At 39.0% G+C, this 21,517-nt stretch overlaps 1 protein-coding gene across 2 annotated transcripts; it reads right to left on the reverse strand.

The window, feature by feature from the left end:
• Positions 1-211: 211 nt before the first annotated feature.
• Positions 212-21,253, reverse strand: RNF19A (ring finger protein 19A, RBR E3 ubiquitin protein ligase). Of its 2 annotated transcripts, none has more exons than XM_027903104.1 (9): positions 20,503-21,253; positions 14,781-14,989; positions 12,672-12,816; positions 11,922-12,084; positions 7,391-7,505; positions 5,220-5,381; positions 4,344-4,557; positions 2,806-2,949; positions 212-2,436 (listed from the first exon to the last, which is right to left on the reverse strand). In XM_027903104.1, exons 1-9 carry the CDS (start codon positions 21,117-21,119, stop codon positions 1,746-1,748), a joined length of 2,460 nt encoding a protein of 819 aa, XP_027758905.1. In that variant the 5' UTR covers positions 21,120-21,253; the 3' UTR covers positions 212-1,745. The 2 variants fall into 2 exon arrangements, with proteins under 2 accessions (XP_027758905.1, XP_027758904.1); XM_027903103.1 differs by having other exon boundaries at positions 2,806-3,030.
• Between the last annotated feature and the right edge of the window lie 264 nt (positions 21,254-21,517).

Raw genomic sequence — 21,517 nt, forward strand, 5'->3', positions numbered from 1 at the left:
GAGGTTGAAGTCTTGTACAAAATGCAGCTGACTTTAGATCTTACATTTCCAAGTATCAGAGCATTCAACTTTCAAAGCACACCTAATAAAAAACGTTTAAAGGCAACAAGAGATGAGAGCAGTCAGCATCTTGCAGGAAGAAAAGCTCCTGTTGGGAACATGCACATTTTCGTAAGGCTGATCAGCACACTAAATGACAGACCACTAGAAGTCAGTATTGAGACATTTATTTCAGATATGCAGTTTACACGCATATTACTGAGCAAAACTGAATTGCAAATATACAAATACTGTAACAAGCATTACCAAATAACATAACTGGCACTAGTGTTATAAGCCTATTACTGAAACTGGTGAGGATAAGTCATGGAAGAGGACTGCAGCTCATGGCATTTTCTTTTTATCCAACCAAACTTCCAGTAGCACCATAATGGCAATACATGAAACACAAGACAGAACATTGTTAACCGTTATGAGATTCAACATTTTTTTTTTTCATTTTACTGAATTACTTAGCAAAAAACTGTTAACAGTACAGGCGCTTTGGCCAACTTCAGCTTGTGTTCAGCTGTATATCTTCCATATGCGAAAGAAAAAAAAAAAAAAAAGCCAGCATATTTGGAACCCATCTTTGCACTTGGGCAGTCATTGCACTGCACTTAGATTCTGGGACTGAAGACAGGCATGTCTTGCAAAGAGATGTCACGTCCACTAAAGCCTGAGTGAGTCTTTGGTAGGCCAATAACTCTATTATATCTACCACAGTCATTTTATTCACTAGAATTTTCTTTTGTGATCCAAGGTGGCCAAAGAGGACATTCTGGAAAACATTACAGTAAAATCCTCAAACGACCAGGCACTTCAAACCCAGTCTTTTCCAAAGGCACCAAGAATTGATGGGGCACCGATTTTCCCCCTAACGGAAGGTGACTGCATCTGCTTTTCTACAGTGTTTATAAATAACTGCATTGTTATTTTACAGTTTTTATACACTATATAGTAGCCTTACCTGCTGCATGATTGGCTGCATTAATGAATAGGTAACCCCACTGATCTTCCCAGGTAACATCTCCATTCCACCATATATGAAGAACCAATTTCTTTTGTTCTGAAATTATGTAAAATGCCAAACCCTGCTCAAAGTGTACACACATACAAACACTTCTGACACGGGCTACATCCATCTGTAGATATGCAGTTCATTCTACATGCACTCTAAATATGGTGTGTCCAGTTAAGAAACAAAATTATCATTCCAAATATTCACTGTTGAAGTATGTTTGTATAGGTCTATGCAGGTCTTTATTTCCCCTAAATTTAAGAGTTCACACAAGAGTGGTTTTAAGTCACTAATGCTCAGCTAACACCATTTTATCCCAAACCCCTTATTTTCCAAGTGAACAGTGCAGGACATATTATTCATTTCAGCATTTAACATATTAAGGATTTACCATTTTTTCTCTAAATACACCAAGTATATGCTTTCAAGCAAAGTTGTGGCAAAAATACAAAACATGGACGTATTTGTACTGCTGTAATGCACTTGGTTAAAGCCTGTACGTCTCTTCACACAGGTTGAAGATCCATATGAAGTATTTTGCCTTATCAGACAAGTATATAGAAAATGCAGTTGTATCAAAACCTTGCTTCTGCTGGTCACCTGAAACTTACGGAAGCCGCATGTAATTCAATCAGCTTTCAGACAGGGGTCTTTAGTGGCAAAGATTTTTGCAGCACTTATAGACTTAAATTTCAGTCTGAATAGCAGTGCTTAATTCCACAGCATGCTGTGAATGGTTGTTGTTTGTTTCTTTCAGTGCTTCACCAACACCTAAATCTACATCTGTCGAAGATCCATTATTAATGCTTTCCTCAGCAATGTAACTCAGCTGTGGAACATCAGTGCTTGGGGCTGTTGGAACAGGCACAGGGATTCCACTTGGCTGTGGAGAGTTTTCCAAGCGATCATTTTCCACCTCAGGGAGAACACTGACTGTGGTAAAGCGAGTGTGATAGTCGCTGGAACCATGGCTACAGGAAGTTTTCATACTTTCCATATCTGAGCAACTGAACTCAGAGAAATGACTGGAGTGCGAATCTGCTACAGATGGAATACTATCGCTGAGAGAGGGAGAGTCAAATTCACTGGAGTTTGTGCTTTGCTGTTCCAACAGCTGAGCATCCATGTCCTCTCTCGTCTCATTAATCTTCATGCTGCTCTTCTTTCTCAGTTTACCTTTGCACTTTTTCCCCGCCGTGTTGTCCTTGGACCACTTGGCGGCGCCGGACTTGCCCTCCTGCGGGCCGGCGGAGGAGCAGCCGGCGGTGCCGCGCCCGGCAGCGCTCCCGTCCTCCACGCTGCTGCTCCCGCTGTGGTGCCGGAACTTGGCTGGCTTGGACTCGATATCCACCTGCACTTCCAGGCTGTTGCCTTCCCTACAACAAGAAAGAACCCACGAGTGTAAGTGGTCATCTAAGCCAGCTAACACGGCAAAACAAACTCCTGAAGCTTTTCAACATACGCGGCAAAAAGGGAGAGATGTATTTTGTGTTAGAGAAATGTTTAACCAATTAAACAGCCCAAAGGAAAATATGAAGTCTGAAAGATCAGACGCTTAATTGAGCTACAGTGATGGTGCTTCAGAAATAACCTTGGCAAAATGTAAGCACTCACATTAATTCCATTTGTAACAAAATTTGCAGTTTCAAAGTGTAATCATTAAAGTAGAACAGCTGAGGCATGCTTAGAATATCCTCTAATAAGCCAGGCTTATTAATATTCTATTTTCACCACATTTCTCTTACCTGTCCAAAGGGATGTAGGAGTTCAGAATGGATCCTGCCATTGCTTTGGTACTGGCATTGTCACTAACTGTTCCCAAGCTAACTGTGCCAGATTCTCCACTCAAACTGTATCGTTCTTTCTGCACATCTGCTTGTACTTCCAGTCTTTGAGAGAAAGAGAGAGAGTTGCACAGACTGCCACAACAGTTAAAGCACAGTAGCTGAAAACTAGTGTCATCTTGCAGACTGAAATAAGTAAATAATAGGTCAGTAACAAGTAAAGTTCATGAGTTACTCCAGTACAGATGTACATAATCTATGAAACAGGTTCTCTCTTCCCACTGTCAAAAATTACTATTATTTTGATTAAAAACAAACAAACAAACCCAGATTTATTTCCCAACAAAGCAAAATGTTGTATTTTAATCAAGGGTTCTGGATTCTTTCCCTCCTGAGATTTATGTGGACAACTTCCAGGTTTAGGTACAGTTCTTCTACAGACAGTGCACTATACTTCAAAAATGGAAAACCCAATCAGAAGGGTACATAAGTTCAAGACATGATGGTTCCCCATGTTTCCACTGCTGCAAAATTATTACTAATCAAGTAACATGCAGAGAACAGTGTTCTGAACTCTGCTTTTTTTGTATTGCTATCAACTGCAACAGGAATAATAGAAACCTCAGCAATCTTAAACTGGGCTGAGCAGATAAGCCAGAAAGCAAATTACAAGCTTTTTTCAAAACGTCTTGTTTATCTTTGTTCTAACAGTAAAACAGAAGTGGGGTTTTTTTGTTTTGTTTTCCACTCCATCTCTTTAAAGAGGAGGGTATGTACACCTCACTCAGCAGTCACAGCTTGAAACGCGCCCCAGCATAGGGGAACTCTTGATACAATCCTTCACTCTATATAGACTGGACTGCCAAATTACTGAAAATGAGCAGTTGGCACCTGATTTAAGGAGCAAATTCCACCCTGACCCCTACACATTAACAACCTTTTCTAGACAGTTCCTTTCTCTTCAGGGTGCAGAGGAGTCAACAAGCAGAAAGGTCCAAATTCAAGGAGGCGTTGAGCATTAAATGACAAGAAGCTGCCACCTTGGCAAGGCCAGGTGCTCAGCTGCCTCTCCTCCTGCCTGAAGTCCATCTGGAAACCACACTACATCCAGGTGTTCTGAAGGCAACAGAACAGAGCTTGGTACTTGCAGACCACTGAACAAGTCAGCCGTTCTGACTTGGGGAGAGATGCACCTTCGAACACAACTGCATAAGACATGAGGTGCCTCCCTCCGACTCCTGTGAAGCTCTCCTGGGAAGCAGGAAACAAGATCTCAGGCCCCACTCACCCTGAACAAAATTCAAGCTTTTCTCTGAGGATTGTGGTCAGGCAGGATCTCTTGAAAATCAAGTGAGTTTGTCAGGTATTAACTGTTTGTCTCCCAGAGACAGTTCCTTCTAACAGGAACCAGTTTCAAAAAACAAAAATCAGAAAACCCAGCAGTACCACTTCCTCTGCCTCCACGTAGAGCAGGACAGTGTAAGAAGGTCACGTCTCACCTGTTAAAGCAGTTGACCATTGCACTCCCCGAGAGGCTCCCTGTGATGCTGGCCCCAGCCAGGGCCATGGTGCTCGCCGTTTCGCTGAGGTTGTCCCGGATGGCTCCTATCCTATCCATGTGGCTCCCACTTGCACTCAGGCTGCCAGTCAGCCCCCCAACGCTTCCTTCTCCTATGCTGGGGTTGTGTCGTGCCTCTGCCACGGAAGTGGTATCTAGACAGAAACAAAGACGGCTCGTCAGTTATGGAAGTAGCACTTGGTTGTTTCTAGAATGCGACCATGGAAACTGTTCCTGAAATTATGCTGAGAAGAAGGATTTGTAAAACATACTGTCACAAAAGGAGAACTCCGGGGAAAATAAAACCAAACCCCACAAACAACCATAAATAATTAAAGAGACACCTCTCTTGGAGCTGCTGTAATGGTTATGCCTGACATCACATACTTAAAATACCAAGAAATTAACTACAGATAGGACAGGTAACATGGAGTAAAGGGATACACAGGAACCTCATCACAAAGGCTAGTGCCATGTAATTAAAAAATTAAAGCATCAGATCAGCACTTAGTTTGTCCTATTATGAAAACGAGTCCACAAAACAGAATTCTGAATGAGCAACATTAATGCTATCTTAAAACTTTTACATATGGAAAAAACCTGAGTCTGGTTTTGATTAAAATGGGCAAGAAAAGCTTTAATGCTCGTATTACAGCCTAGCCCAATATGACAGAGAAGCTATCATGACCTGAGAGGTGCTCTTTTCAGCAATGAGCAGAAGCAGTCCCAACTGCAAATAACTGCTTTAGTACCTAAGGCAGCAAACACAAATCACGAAGCCCACATTTACAGAAAATGGAACACTGAATTTACTTACCTACAGCTGCATTTGTTCCACCAACATTTATATCATTTTCATCATCAAATTCTATCCTGACACCTTTTCCATTGCCAGCTGACACACCACAGCCCCCACTTCGGCAGAGGGAAATTGGAACAACTCCGTACACGTAAGCCAGCATAATAGGAACACCAATACCTACAGAGGAAAGTACAGTCTTTCATTAAATGTGGCTTATATTTTAGAGCCTTTCATAAAGGCAATTTCATTTCCTATGATGACTTAATATTTCACACTTGAAAGACACCAGGAGGAAGTAAAATTAAGAAATATTGGTAAATCACTACGGAGAAATTGACAGGAAAGTCCTTTCAGCAGGCAGAACATCCTCTGCCAGCACTGATAGGAAAGGAACCTTAATGATTGATAAATTAATACTTCCAGTATGTCCATACCATCTTTAACAAACAAAATCAGAGTATTTAAAGGTTCATAAAAGCTCCATTGGGGACTGTAATCATGTTTCACCTGAGAGGCAGGAATAGCAGAGCTCTATTTCAAATGTAATTCAACTAAAAATGTTAGTACCTCTACTAATTTAATAAGGGGCTTCATTTTGCATCCAATGAAGGCAGAAAGGGCTTTGCTATCAATTTATTAGGACTTAGCATTATTATTACTCTAGGATCCTTCAATATAAGTTTTTCTTAAAAGTAAACAATTCTGTGGAGCAGGGTGGCAGAGTTAAGGGACACCAGTGAAAGGAACTGTGGGCTAAAGCCCACATAGATACACACACACACACACACACACACACACACACACACACACTCCCATTCCACTGCTTCTAGTGGACTGTGGAAGTTACTCGTTTAGCATATGAATTAAATAATTCTAAGGCTTTGCTGATGGAAGTACACAGAAGATAGAAAAAAGGGCAAACTGAAAAATGGCAAGCTGGCACATTCTGAAAATGGACAGAAGCACACCCAATAGAAAGGCTCCTCAGTCTAATCTAAAATAAAGGTTCCAATTACAGGAAGTCCCCTTCACTAGAAATTTCTCAGTATTCCAGGAGGAAATCCTGGAATCCTGGTCATTATTTTGGAAGCATATAATGCCCTGAGACTGGAGGCCATGTGTTAACAGCAATGGGGCAAGAGCAAAACTCCACAAAACAAAACCCAACTGCTTTCCCTGAAAAGCCACAGAACGAGATAAAGCAGATCTATAAACAAAACTATGAGACTCCCTGCCCCACTACCTGTTTAGCAGGGATCTGACACCACAGCTACAGAAGAACACCAGAGCCAGTTTTATGACCGGCATATCCCCATTTGCACGGGGGTCCGTGCAAACAGCCTAAGCTGTTTAAAGCAATGGCTTTGGGGCCAGTTTGGACCAGCACTTGCTAAAATCAGCCCTGCCTTCCTGAGGTTACTCATTCCTTTCTGAGCATTGCTTCTGGCACAAGGGGGAACACTGCAGACACAACCACCTGTTCAGGGGACTGATCCAGCTTAAAACTAAGTGGTGTGTCTTAGTATGAATCAGTTATCGACACCAGCTTAACGTGCAACTGTGAAGATGCCTGTGCTGCAGCAGAGGAGAAGCAAGGAAATACCTGGCAAGTCCACTCCTTCCAAAAAAATCTGGGTTTACAGTGGTCTTGAAATTACTTGGGAAGGTAAAACAAGTATTTTGTAAGGTGCAGCCAGATCTTCCTCAAATGCTACCCTCAACAGCTGCCATGAGAAAGAACGTGATAACAACTCAAACTGACTTCCACAGCAAAACAAATAATTTTTCAACTACTGTAACACTGACTGCAAGAGACACCACACTGTTGTTCTGCATTGAGAAAAGTTGGATGTGAAGTTACTAAAATACAAACAGACTGTGGAAAGAGGTTTTTTTCTTGGTCATTTAAAAAAACCTTTAAACACTTCAGTCTTAAAAGCCAGACAAGACAATGTGAAAACTTCAATTTGCAAGATAAAAATGACTTTTAATTCTTCAGGAAATACTGCATTAAAATCAAGTACTGTATTCTTCATTCTGCCCCAATAAATATATAACCTCAGACTCCTCCTTGTCTCAGTTCCTTCACCTATAAAAGGAAACTACAACACTTATCTCAGCTGTGTTATTCATGTGTGCTTCTTTTTGCAAGGTGCTACCAAGACAAAATATTAGTATTTGCTTACCTACAGTTACTGCAGCTACAACTGGAGAAACAATCACAGATAAGGTTACACCACCCGCTATAGCCAAGTTTCGCTTGTGCTTTGAGATGTCTTTGCCTTCATATCGATTGTGAATCTTGGAAGGAGAAAAGAAAGGGTTTTCAGAGTATTATATCATTAATAATACATTGCTGCAAGAATGAGAGAACTGACATCATTAGGAATTTCTACCCTGCTCTCTTCTAGAGAAATCCCATTCTATGTCATGATTTATTTCTCATCTCAAAGAATATAAAATTTATACGTATCTTAATTTTAGGCAACTACTTAGAAGTCCTCCCATCCAGCAACTAAGCATTTACTTTCAGCCTCAACTTTGAAGAGCTAAATCATTGAACGGCTTTGTTTGTTCAATCATTACTCCAGCTTGCACGGCAGGGAAAAGTAGACAAACTTTAAGGATAAACAAATTGACACATCTGATCAAGTTGACACTTCTTATTCCCAGTCATCTTTCCCTGAACAACACAGAGTGAAACTCACAAAATACAAGATCTATGGAACAGGTTGACATAACAGCGCCATGAGACAGCCTTCACCAAACAACCTGGAAGGAGGGGAGAGCAAGAATTCTGTTGCTCCAGTTGTTGAGTCAGGAGATGTTTTTTGCAAACCTGAGCCTTAGCTGTGCTACTGTTTACTGAGGTATCTGCAAACCAAACCTCTTACTGATGGTTCAAGTCTGCTACAACTCTGAAATGCGACTGCCTCAGAGTTATCTGCCACAAATCCCTTTTGGGGCTTTCAAAGATCACTGTTTCACAGAGATTTCCCACTTTTTGTGCATTTCATTTACTCTCTCTGGAACATGGGTTTCTCAGGAACCTGGACTTTATTTGTGGCAGTTCTCAGTTAAGATGTAATTACAAAGGAACAACAGTAGCAAGATCTTAATGGCTGTCATAAGGCTAAACTAATCCTCACTCCATCCAAGGAGGAACACAAAAGGGAGTACCAAGAAGACAATGACAAAAAATGAGCTGGATGTTGTGCTTTCTAAATTACCATGTTACTGAATGTTGTGTTTTCTAAAATATAATCCCAATTAGAGATTTGGTAGGGTAGTTGTCTTTGGAATAAACAAAGTATTTGTTCAGGCAAGACAGGCCAGCAAAAGGGCAGAGAAGGCACTGTGCTTCGTGCAAAGAGACCACATTTACTTGCTCTGAAGTACCTTATACAGAGAGAAACACAGAGTGAGGGAGTACTTGAATATGGAACATGCCTATGGATTAAAAAGGAAAAACTGAACATAAACATTCTCTCACAGTATGGGTGTGTAAGATTTACAAACCCAGGAAAATCAAGTTTCACAGGGCTCTGAACAATTGCCAGGATCATCTCAAGTGCTGAATTTCACTGTTATGGACAATTTTAACTCCCAAAACAGAAGGCATACATAAAACAAACAGAGATATCCTTAAAGGCTACTAGATTCCTTAAACATGAAATTACAAAAAGCAACATAAAGGAACGGAAGGAAGAGGTTACAGAGAAGAAACTGATTGAAAACATCAAAACAGAAGGTTATGCTGGTACAAATTACTATGAAATAAGAAACTTCTCAATATTGAGTAAATAAAAACGAATAACCAAGCAAAAATAATAGACCAGAAGAGAGGTTTCAATTAACACAGAAAACTGCTAGGTTGCAAGACTTATATCTATAATAAGAGAGCACTAGCACTTCCTGAAGGTAACTATCAAAGCACAAGCACAAATTCTTCCAACGAAGCAGACAGACAGTGATGTAAAAGAACCATGAAGCTTCCTTTCATAGCAGCAGCAGCATTAAGACAACAGAAAGTGGGTCAGATTACTATGAATGGGTATAAAAGAACCGCATGAAGGTGTCAGGCCAAAATCAAAAAGGTTAAAATAGAGGAGAAAAAAAGGAAGGGACATCAAAGTCCAGGAGAAATTATTCTACAAGTACAGTGCTAGTAAGAGGAAGATCAAATTGGATCAATTTGCTGTTTAACAAAAAGGAAAGACAGCCAGCAGATGAAAATGGAGACATGTTCCTATTTTTTTTCCCTTCAGTTGTCACTGAAGATCAACTGTAAGCGAGATGACTGGTGGCAAAGAAGTAAGATCTGTACAAATGCAGCAGGTTAGAGCGTACTTACATGAGCTGATCTGAAAAATATCTCAGCGGGCCCAATTTCAGAGTCACTAATAGCAATTTTTGAAAACTATTATTCGTAGATGATGTCTGAAAAAAAATTCCAGGAAAACTGGAAAAAGTTAAATGGCAATGATAATCTTAAAAAGGTGTAAAGCAAGAAGCTGAAGTAAAGACCAGTGAACTGAACTTTCATTTTCTGAAAGCTGGGAACTTGTAGACATCAAAGCAAAGACAGGAAATAAAGAGGTCGCACTGCTTTTTTTCAAGTAGAAATCATGTCGGTTTAATTTTCTTCTGTGACAGGGCAACTTGGCCTTGCGATGGGGAGAAAGAGATGTCATGCACTGTCATGCACGGACTTTAACGAAATTCTTACATTCTTGTATGACACTCAACCAGGTTATAATGGTCCAGACTGAAAAAATGGACAAGAGATAGCTACTATTAGCTTCATGTGAAACTACAGAAAACATCTGAACAGTCTCTAGGTTCTTCTACTACGCAAAGTGAAATTCTTCAATCCATACTTTTTCCAAGAGATACGCCCTGGATCCGAGAGTATTGCACATTTTCATTAACCTAGAAGATGCACGGAGAAGAATGTGTGCATGTTGAAATTGAGGTCAATACAATCTGGCAAGGTTGCAAAAATGCCATGAATTCATGCCAGTCTTGAGAAGTTGAAAAAATGGCCTGAAATTACTAAGATGCAGCTGAATGGTAATGAATTCAAGACTACCTTTAGGAAGAAGCCAATTGCCTAAATTAGCAGTACAGTGGGAAAGGGTGTGTGTTTTAGAGTACACAAAATGAAAACAGCATGTTGTTGAGAAAGAGGTAACCATTAGTTCACGTCACAGGATCACCCTTTCATTTAACTCCACAGTAGTAATGCTGCAGCTTCACTGCTGTATTCAAACTAGACAAAAACAAAGGTGGTAGGTACAGCTCCAAGGAAATCCAGAAGAGGAGAATGAGAAGCCTAAACCAGTGTGTTTTCTTGAGAGTTGCCAAGAAAAACTGGAAGTGCTAGTTTTGTTCAGAGAGAAGAATGAAAGTGGACTTAAAACATCATTAAATATGTAATGGCATACTGCAAAGCAAAAGGATTTTTTACACCAGCTGAAGATAGGGCAGCAAGAATATAATGTAAATTGTCTTCCTACACTAATGTTAAAAAGGCAAAATAAATTTTACTAAGAAAATTAAGCTTGGAGGGCCTGTGGGATCTCCATCATCAGATGTTCTGAAGAAAAGAGTGAACATGTGACAGGGGCCACGGAAAAATGACCCTCATTAATCAGTGAGGTACAACAGAAGTTCTCAAGAGGCTGTCCTCACAGACTAATGTTCTGAGACTTTACCATTACTACATGAAAGGTGCTCAGTGATAGCGACCTATCCCAAAATCTAAGGAGTAAAGCTAATCAAGCAAAAGTAATTTCAAACAGGTAACTGCTGACTTCTCCCTCTTCTCACCTACAAGGTTCCAATGACTGTATGGGACTAGGCCATAACAGAATAAAAGGGTCAAAAGACAATTGTGGCAGAAGACAGGAATGCTTACTTGAAATAAAAAAGATGAAAAATACCGTGAAAAAGCTGCATCCCTTAACCTTTTGTCCAGCAGCCTTTCCTACCCAATAAATGCAGAATCATGAGTCTCTCTAGTTACTGTGAGAATCCATGCTGATAAAAGCAGAAAAACACATCTTCCAAGCCATCATTTCAGAAAGTCCATTTTCAAAAGATCTGGATAACTTACTACTTTATCCTAAGTTAGTTACATACAGGAGTTTGTTATGTTCTTAACAGTAAAAGCTATTATATTTTTAAGAGGAAATCTATCAACTGACTTCTGATAAACATGATCATTTCTAGCTCATTCCCACAAACAGGAAAATGAAGACAGATTCTTGTCTAGCCCTGAAGACTACTCCATATGGTGGACTGGCCCAAGGCAATTAATAAGCTGCTGAGTACAAATGCTTAAATGTGTGTACACACAAACCTAAACTAACTTAAGTTTATACTAAAATACTGGTAACTATCTGCTTTTAAGAAAAATAAGAAGGATTTTCTTTTTGCCTTCCTTGTCCTCTAAATATCATTTAATTCTAAGGGACACAAGGGAGCCCAGAGACCAAAAACAGGGCAAGTTTGAAAAAGCACGCATCAACTTTGATGGCAAGACAGAGAACTGGAAATTGTTCAGTGTTCTGCTCTGCTTGTTTTAGGAGAAACCGGGTTCTTAAAAACACTGCTTTTCCTTCCTGTACAACTGACACAAATATCTTGAACACAGTATTACTCAAGTCAAACAATGCAGAAGATAAACCCTAAAGGAGTTGCAGAATGTTTTACCTTACGTCCCACATACACGGGAATTCCAATAATCATAGCAGGAATAGCAATGCCAGCTATTAAGGCAATTCCTACAGGAGCTCCAACAAGCGTCCCTAGCTGCCAAAGAATTTTCTTCTTACGGCTCCATGGTTTCTTCCCCCAAAATGTGCAACCTGATGGACTAATAGAAAGAAGAAAACTGTAAAGAAATTGTAAATAAATATAGCTGTATACTACTGAACAGTTACAGAAATTACCTTAGTTATAAAATTATTGTCCTTAGGTTAAAGTTACAGATCATACAGATACCAAATCACCAGTTATAAATTCTTCAGATTTTTTTTTTGCCTTGACAGCGTATTTTTCAATGTGAAGAGAGGCACACTGCATGTTACTACACACCCATCTGTGGTTCAAAGGTAAATTATACAATCAAGAGTTTTTGTATAGCTTACCATGAAGACAGAGTTAAGTATCAGTATTAAGACATCAGCAAAAACAGTGGGTGTGTTCATCTAAAACACTTAATTTGTACTAAGAAGTTGTTGCATGCATAAAACTTAGAAAATATTTTAAAATTAAAAAAAAAAACAACATTAATTTTAACACATGTATTGAAAACTAACTTAATCCTCTGAGATGGATACTTCAACTGTGATTCTCTACTCTGAGAAGAAGAAACCCAGACTTACACCACTCAGGAATCTACTTCTATGTAGTTTAGAAAACAGATTACCAACCGCATAGATTTTTTTTTCTTAAATGTACCTTAAATAATGTAAATCTGAGATCTCTTTCATACATAGCCAACAGAATTCACAGCCACAGACGGCACAAGTCATATGATTGCAGCTCCCATCGTTCATTTTTATTATATAAGCAGCACAGCGTGGGCATGGCTTTATGTCATCAGCTGTTTAAAAAAATATTAAGATCATATCAGTTCTTTAGACAGGCAGATTTAATAAAAATACAGACATATATTTAGGAAAACCAGTTGAACCATTATCTGAAAAACTGAAGAAGTTTTTTGTAAGGTTGCCTTACCAATCTTGATTTGTCAATTACTTGATATCTATTACTTTTTGCAAACCTTGGACTGAGTAAAACTACTGAAAACATTTCAAGATGTATTAGACAACATTCAAGTAATGGAATAGTTAATGCATACTCTCTGTTCAAGCCTTTTACTAAGCTTAATGAAATATATATTAGACTCAGACATTAAATATGTATGTTAACACAGGACTGATAATACAGTCTCTAAATATAATCTTCTTTTACATTTCATGCTGTTATGAATCTTATACTTGAATATTCAGTCTCCACACTGTTAATTTATCTTAAATCCATCTCCTCATTCACAATAAATGTACTTCTTTGGTATCACCAACCTCCTCTTGAGTCCTTTTCACAGCCCTACTTTATATGTACTTACTCCCTGGAAAAACACAGTGTAGCAAGAAGAAAACTCTGGAGGCTCAACTCGTTCCCAAGTCAAATATGGAAAAATGAGGTTAAGTGACCAGCTCTGTCAAACAAGGGGTCATTGAGCAACAGTGAAATACTTGTATACTGACACACCACAGTTGTGATCTTTATTCCTTCACATTACTGGTTAGCATCTGCCCTTTGGGACAAACTGTTTATGCAGGGCAGCCGAAATACCTTGCAGCTCCTAAAGCAGAACTCCTAGTTTACTGGCCTCTGTGCTACTACGTAGAACAAAGGGAAAGGAATGCTTATACTTGACAAAGAATACCCAAAGAGGTGCAGAACCAACAGAAAAGAGCACCAGTATCACCTCCAGTGCACAAGGACAGTGAGCTGAAAGGAGGCACTAGTTATTCCCACATGGGAACAGATGCACAACCTACAGGGCAGTAGCTAAACCGAGCTAGTTCTTCAGCACAGGAATGGTAGACCTAACACTGGCCAGGCTGGGAGGGATTGAAAGGGGAAGGAAAGGAGCTGGTCTGCTAATTTTTTTAGTTTATTTTAAAATTTGTTCAAAAACTAGAGCAAGATGCCAATTTTTAGGGTAAGATGGGATGCCTTGTTAAAATAAGGCAGCACAAACAAAGAATCCCAGGTCTAGGGCTGGATTGGAGAACAACAGCTCTAACTACAAGGCGCAAAAGAGACTCTTAACCCAAATATCTACCTTGTTTGTTCAGGCAGCCACAAAAGCTGCCAAATAAATCAGAGTTTGGTGTAATTCAGAGTCAGTTCTTATTAACAGCAACCTGGACTTTTGATGGGCAAAATACTACACTGAATAGTTTATCCTCTTTTTTGGGAATTACAAACAAGCTCAACTTTAAGAGTTGGAACTGTTTGCTTTCTGGTAGACAAGAAAGATGAACATATCCTAGAAAACCAGAAGTTACTACTAACAAAGATGTCAAACATCAGAGTTGGCATCAGAGTTAAGCAGTCTTTTTTGAAAGCAGAAAACTCAGTGGATTTGAGTTTTATTTTTAATAGTTTTTATTATTAGCAGCCCTGGGAAGTTTCATGTACAGTGGAAAAAAAAAAGTGTTCCCAGTGTGTAAGTGATACAACTAAAAAAGTCAACATGCTAAACATGAGGGATGTCTTGCAGCAAGCTCATTTGATTTCACGTTCTTCAATTACAAAGTAAGAATTTAAAATTATGACAAGCTTCTAAGACTTCACTCAGATGTTCTGGTCACAGAGTACTTCAAATTACAACACCTAAAATTTTATTTCAAATTTAGAAACGTTATTTTATGTTTCTGAAAGACGAAGCATCTAGTATCTGCCATGCCACTATTCCATTCTTTTCTTATTTAGGGTTAATTGTGGAAATGTACAAGAGATGTTTTGCAGACACAATACCCTAATCATAAATACCTGCTGCTCCAGATTCCTGGCTGTAACTAATAGATGAAGAACGAATTGTTCTGAGGCGCAGGCTCTGAGCTCTCTCCTGGCGAGCAGCATCACAGGTCTGGTTGGGATGCCAAATTTGCTTACAGTGGTAGCAAAACTCAGTTCCACAGCCTTCTCGTCCACACGTAAGCTTGGGACAGCTGGCACATCCGAAAGCGATCACAGCGTATCTTGAACAATCGAGAGGGGTAAAAGAGAATTTTGTTAATAAATCCAGTTCTAACTATAGATCAAAGCTGACGAGCCAGCTGTCAGAGCACCTGAAGCAGGTACAAAGGCACTGGACATCAGCAGTTGACATTAGGTGGCCAGCACTGGTTCCTTATCACCTCTTTTCACAACTCTATTGTCATTGCATTAGATTAGAATTGTACAGAAATACTATAATCGCTGCAACACTGCTCTCATTCACCTTAACTGCACACGGGACTGAGACGTGCTGTATTTAAGGCTGAATGCAATACTGTAAGGTTTACAGTCACAAAGAAATCACAGATTAGAGGAGCAGGACAATAAACCCCCAAAAATGTATTCAAGCAATCAGACACTTTCAAAAGTGTCCCTGTTACTATGGGAATGTCTAAGCTTGACCCCGTCTATAGCGTGGGAGGATCCCCACTAAGTGATCTGCAGCGTAACCTGTTGCTGTAAAGGCATCTGATTTGGTACTGCAAGACATTTTAGTATTTTACCAGTTGCCCTTTACCATGAACACCAATATTTAATTTTAAAAGGTGTTCATTAACTCTTTAGATTTTAAAATGTCAAAACAACAAACCAAGTATTTTATAAACAAGGATTTTGGTTTCTCAACAATTAGGGCATTTTTAAAAATACATCTCAAAAAGTAAATGCAAAAATCAGTAGGAGTTCAGGGCCTCACTGCAACCTTTACTCTGATAATATTACAGAGCAAAAAGCTCCAAAAATGTTGAGAGTTACTAAACTGTGTAACACTACTTCATAATCAGGTACTAAAAGAATAGTTCTATGCAATGAGAGTTGTAGCAACAAATTAATTTCTTCATCAGATCTGCATTTCAAAGTTCACCTGACAAAAACACAATGTGTATTATTGTTCATATCAATAGTAAATACAAACACATATACACATATATACACCCGTGCCTTAATTTCTACCCATTGCAATATTTTTCAATGATTTTATGCAATAGCTTTCCTTAGAATATATACTAAGTCCACTGTTACAAACACTGAAAACAGATGTATAGCTTTATTCACCCTGAATAGACTTCAACAGATTTATAAGTGCTGCAGGACGTAAACTTCTGTCTGTTTTTATTTTAAAATACTAAATTGTTTACTTTTGCCCCTGTCCATTTTATAGCAGTTCCATAACTTCAAAATATTCTTTATCAGTAATGATCCTTGAAAAATTATTCCCACTTACATGTCTATTCGAAAATGTAGCTGTTTTTATTTTAGAGTAGCTAGTTCTGAAGCTCTGTAACGTTAATGCAGATCTTATCCCTTTCATTGTTGTTTTAAAACAGCATGTTTGAGGTTCCTCCCAAGAAGTTCTGCAAATAGGAGCTTTCAAACTTTCACTTATACATGATGCAGATACAAGTGAGATACATGCTTGTCTGTTTTCAAATATTTCTTACTTTCCAAGTAGAAATTTCAGTAAGTGCTAGACTCTTCTGTATTGCTGTCAAGTTAATCAGCTCCATTTTCCCCACTTTCTGCAAACTGAAGAGATAATTGCTCTGCATGTACACAAAGAGACTGATTCAAATGCTTCTTCAACATACACAGGGATATACTGAAGGCTTGCTAACATTAAAAAAAATCTTAACTGTAATCTCTAAGTGTAATTTATATCCTGCCTCCTTCCTATTGCTAATAAAGCATGGACACATCCCTGAAAGCATTCCCCATTTGGGACTGATGTATTGGCACACCTTTGGAAAGTAACCTCTCAGACCAAAGCAAATCTCAGTTCAAACCGTACAAGACTCCAGGTTTAATTTCAACATTTTGCATTCATTTTACAGAAGATGTGAAAGCCAGAAGTTCTTGTTAGGCTGAGAGAAGGGTAAACCAACCAAATTCAAAGTAATAACCAGTAGAACAAAAACCAGAGGCAAAGAAAAATTAGTTGAAGAAAGGTTGCATATTGAGAAGAGGGATGAAGAATTTGTACTCTTTTGCCTGATCTGCTTTTTGCTTGACAAAGATTAGAAAACCTAGGAATTGCTGCTCTCTTCTAATAATGCCAGCAACACAATCTCAGAGCAAAACCATTAAATAATTCAAACAGAAGACAGAGCACATTTGCAATACTAATTCAATAAGGCTTGCTAAAATGACATTGAAAAACTGATACAAAAAACAGAATATAAAAAAATCAGTCTGGGCAATAGTTCAGGAGGTTTCCTTATCTGTGCTCCTTGACCAGAAAAGGATCACCTGCGTGACAGTGTCCCTTATCAAGCCACTGCAGGTAGGTTACAGCTGGTCCAGACTTTCACAGTGTTTCAGGTAACAACAACGATCAGGATGCATTTGAGCTCACAACAAAATCCCAGGATGAAATAGCCCAGGGTCAGAAAGTCAGGGATGCCAGCAGGATGAACCATTCTGGCACTGGAATGGTGTAGTCCCAGAGACCCCACAGTTCCCAGGCAACCCATCCAGGGTGTAACTACTGCAACAAAGGTTGGCCTCCAAAGTAATCCACAGTTCTCATATTGGGAAGAAAAGTTCTCCACTGGGACAGAAGGAATACACTTCATACTGCAGTTAACTTTGTTTTGAGATCTGTTTGGTTCAAATTTTCCCATGTCTATGATTTGCTTTTTACCCCAAACAGAGTGAAAGACAGCTGAAAATGTTTCATTCATTGTTTTTTCCTGAGAGCACAGGGACCCGTGATGTAAAAAACCCAATGTTATAACCGTCTGGCCTAGCTCCCCTCTCCCTCTTCTTCATTTTCTCTCTGGGATTAAAGTTTTTATAATTATTTGCTCTGCATCTGGTCTGAATTTTTGTCTTCATGTGATGCCCAAACACTGAAACAGTATTACACAGGATGTTTTATCAGTGCTGGGAAGAGATGAAGCATTATTGTACACCATCCATTTTTTACCTATTTGTGCAGTAAAGTTTTCCTACCAAAATACTGCACTTTGCAGCAGTTTCCGATTTTTTTTACACTACTTATTTCTAATCTTAAGGTCAATTTCAGGAAATAATGTTACTCTCTGAAGTTATCACACCTCTTCTACTTCGGAATTAATTGCAAATTTAGTAAATGCATTCCATCTGGCTCCCTCATGAAATACTTGATCCATGCTAAAATCAGGTTAGCTACCATCACAACCCTAATGCATTCTGCCAGTACATTTCAAAAACTGTTCCTTCCTCCATCCTCCCTCTGTGCTCCACCAAAACATTAAATCCCTGTTATTACTTTCTATACCATTCCCAAACCTCCTCCCCACCTCCCTGTGTGTGCTTTCTCCCAGCTAGGCACACACACTGACTTGCCAGACAGTGCTATGGTGGCTGCCAGAAGGCCAAATTTAAAACCGTAACTAGGATTCATATGCAGGTATTACTGCTGCTGAAGGCATTATTGGTGGTCTTTCTTTTGCTCAACCAGTATGCTTTTTTCCCCCCAAACTTCTTAGATTAACTTATGCTGAATGCTCAAACCCTGCTGCCCAACATATCTAAGAGTTCTAAAGGTTTCAAAACAATCAGAAGGATGGGAAAAAGACAAAACATGATTGCATGAGCTCTCGTTCCTTTAGGATGACTACCATAAACAGTGATCCTCCTGAGAAGCGCCCCTGTAACCAACTTCAACCTATTTTAAACCAGTAGTGAGAGTTCAGTGAGAAGGTACTATCTGTGCATTAAAAGCAAAACTCACTTGTCACGGTGAAGCATTTCTGTACCACTTGAAGTCTATCATGAAAAGTCACGTTAGTGAAAGTACAACATAAGGTTGGCCATACAGTACTAGTTTGTTCCTTTCACACATAGACACTGGCAGAGTTTATCTGCCTGGCAATATACTGTGTTTTGCACAGGATTCCACTCCCACAGTAAGGAGCATACAGCAGGCAGTTCTGGAGCAATGATTTAAATATTTGCTGTGCACTAATACATTGCTGTGCTCGTACACAATTGCACAGAACTTTAACTGCACTCTGAAAACTCACTTTTTATTTTTATAATGGTGTTACCTGTAGCAATTATCACCACAGTTTATGACCATTGAAAGACAATTTTTTTCTAAAAACAGATAAGAAAATTGAAGCATAAAAAACAGGCCAAGTGAAAAGTCCCCATTCAGCAAACCTGCCTTAGTCTACTTAATTATTAAAAAACTACCTGAACCATGAAACATGGTTTAATAGAAAATGGTTTAAAAGTTCTTAAATGCTTCCCCTTACCTTGAGTAACAATGACTTATCCAGAACTCAAAAACTCAGGGAAACTCAAGCAAAGCATACTTCTGCCTATCAAATAATACTTTCTAGTATTCTTTTGCAGCGTAAAAATATTAAGAGCAAGCTGTACATTGTTCTTTTTTTTTTCCTTCTCTCCTTAAACTATACCTGAGCAATACCATCCACTTTGGACCAGATACAAAACTACGACCTCTCCAGTCCCTGCTTTTGACTCAAAAATTCTGCTTCATTTAAAGCATGAAACTATAATTGCATTTGAAATAAGCCCTAAACATTAAGCACCTAAATATTAATTCGAATATTTCATCTACCTAACAGTCAGTCCTATCTTGCTTGTTCTCTTCCAACATTTTTCCTTTTCCTCATTCTACTTATTGCTCACCGGTGAGGCTGTGAAACACAGGTGTCATCCTCTGAGTTTTTAGGGAGTACTGCACATCCAGACTGCAGTCATGGCTATAACCTTTAAGCAGTATGGTAATGCAAACAATCTCTAAAAAAGCAGCTTGCTGAAGAATGGCATTATGAGACACCAGCAGCAGGAAAGCGTGATGAGCTGCTCAGTAGTACTGAGCCTACTCATGTCAGAATTCAGCATGGTTTCAGAACTGTTTAAGTACTAAAGCAATGTTAAAACACTACGTTCCTCAGATAATAAGCAGGAACAAGCTAATTATCTCACATCAGAATCCTGCTGACAGGCAACAAGTGCTGTCTCAACAGCACTTCAAGATGGAAGATATCTCTAGCAGGAGAGGCCTTTTAATTCAAAGAAAAGCTTAAATCATTTTTCACAGTTAAAAAGCCAAAATACACACTGAGCTTTAACAAATAAGTTAAAAGTACAGTCACCAAATCTTCAATTCTCTTTAGTTTGAGCTTTCCACCATTGCCTTGGCAGTGCAACACTAAATTTTTTTTGCCTGATGTAGATACATGGCAACCATTTACCAACAAAAGTTTCTTGACACTGCTGAAACTCCCTCTGTGCAGAAAATAAGAAAAACCTCCTTAAGAAAGGGGTTTATTTTGGAAGGCAGGTTGTGGCTTGGATTTTCATTTATTTTGATTTCTTGTATTTCTTTTTTTTTTTTTTTAGAGAGAATTCTGCCTGATACCTACCTGTAAAACACACAACGACACGCTAAAGTAAAGCAAGTAACTTTTCAAAAGCATAACGCTATGAAAGTGATGTATTCGGGCTGTTGCTTTTTTGCAAATATGGGAAAAATACGTACCCACAGTCTGGAGCTGGGCACCACCTACAGTCAGGATCCGCAACCAGCCACCGCCTCAGCATAAACTCTTCATATTTTTCCATCAAGATGTCATCATTTAATATCAAACGGATATCATGGGGATTAAATCGTTCTGAGCATTCTGGACAGCTAATATTAACTCTGCTCTCGGAGATCTCTATCCGGAGATACTGACGCAAGCAATCCACACAAGATCTATGGTGACAAGTCATTATCTCCGGGAACCTGTCCTTGGAGTGCCGCAAAAGGCACAAGGGGCATTCCATGAAGTCTCCGCTTGGTTTGCTGCTGGAGGTTGTTCCATTATCAGAAGAGGTACACGTGGAGAAAATAGAGTTCTTGTCTGTACACATTTCTGAATGAATACTTTCAATACTTGCAATTCCATCAACACCTCCATTTAAATCCCTAGACTTGCGTTTGGTATCTTTTTTTCTCCGAAAAAGTGAGCCCAATGAAATTCTTCTTTTCTTTGGTGCCTTTTTAACCGATGGCAAACTCACAGAGGAAGCAGAAGACTGGAGGTCCCGATCGGAGCCCATTTGCCGATGTAAACTCATGTCTAGGCCACTCATCAGAAAAGAGTTAAATTTCATATACAATCCTAATCATTTTTAAGGATCAAACAGAGTCAGAGGATACAGGCATATTATTATGTAATCCAATTTGAGAGTCTTCATGCAGAAAATTCACATGTATCCTCTTCCAGCAAATTCTTTAGAGGAATTCCCTATATAAGGAAGAAAGATGAAAAAAAAAAAAGAAAATTAGAATCACAAACATCACTTTTGGTTCTGAAAAGTTACAGCTCTCTAATAACATGTTATTCCTATTACCACCATCTTCTCTTACCATCTGATCCAATACCTCTTTCTGTCAGCTTTTTCTATCTTTCACATCCCTCTTATCCTAACAAGCCTGACATTTCCCTGTGGTCAAGGACTATCTTTGTTACACTTAATCAGTGCTGAGAACAGCATCTTCACTCCCCTGC

The sequence above is a fragment of the Empidonax traillii genome, unplaced genomic scaffold (genome assembly GCF_003031625.1).
Source record: "Empidonax traillii isolate 1590-97213 ecotype Southwest subspecies unplaced genomic scaffold, ASM303162v1 scaffold933:size234345, whole genome shotgun sequence".
Lineage (NCBI taxonomy): Eukaryota > Metazoa > Chordata > Aves > Passeriformes > Tyrannidae > Empidonax > Empidonax traillii.

Bases quoted from the DNA above. Each gene is read 5' to 3' on its own strand.
- RNF19A (XM_027903103.1), bottom strand. From the start codon at position 21,119: ATGAAATTTAACTCTTTTCTGATGAGTGGCCTAGACATGAGTTTACAT. The intron at 12,085-12,671 runs GTACATTTAAGA...TCTTTCTATTAG, and splicing joins TCAGATTTACATTATTTAAG to TCCATCAGGTTGCACATTTT. The intron at 7,506-11,921 runs GTAAAACATTCT...TCTCCTTCCAAG, and splicing joins CCGTGTATGTGGGACGTAAG to ATTCACAATCGATATGAAGG.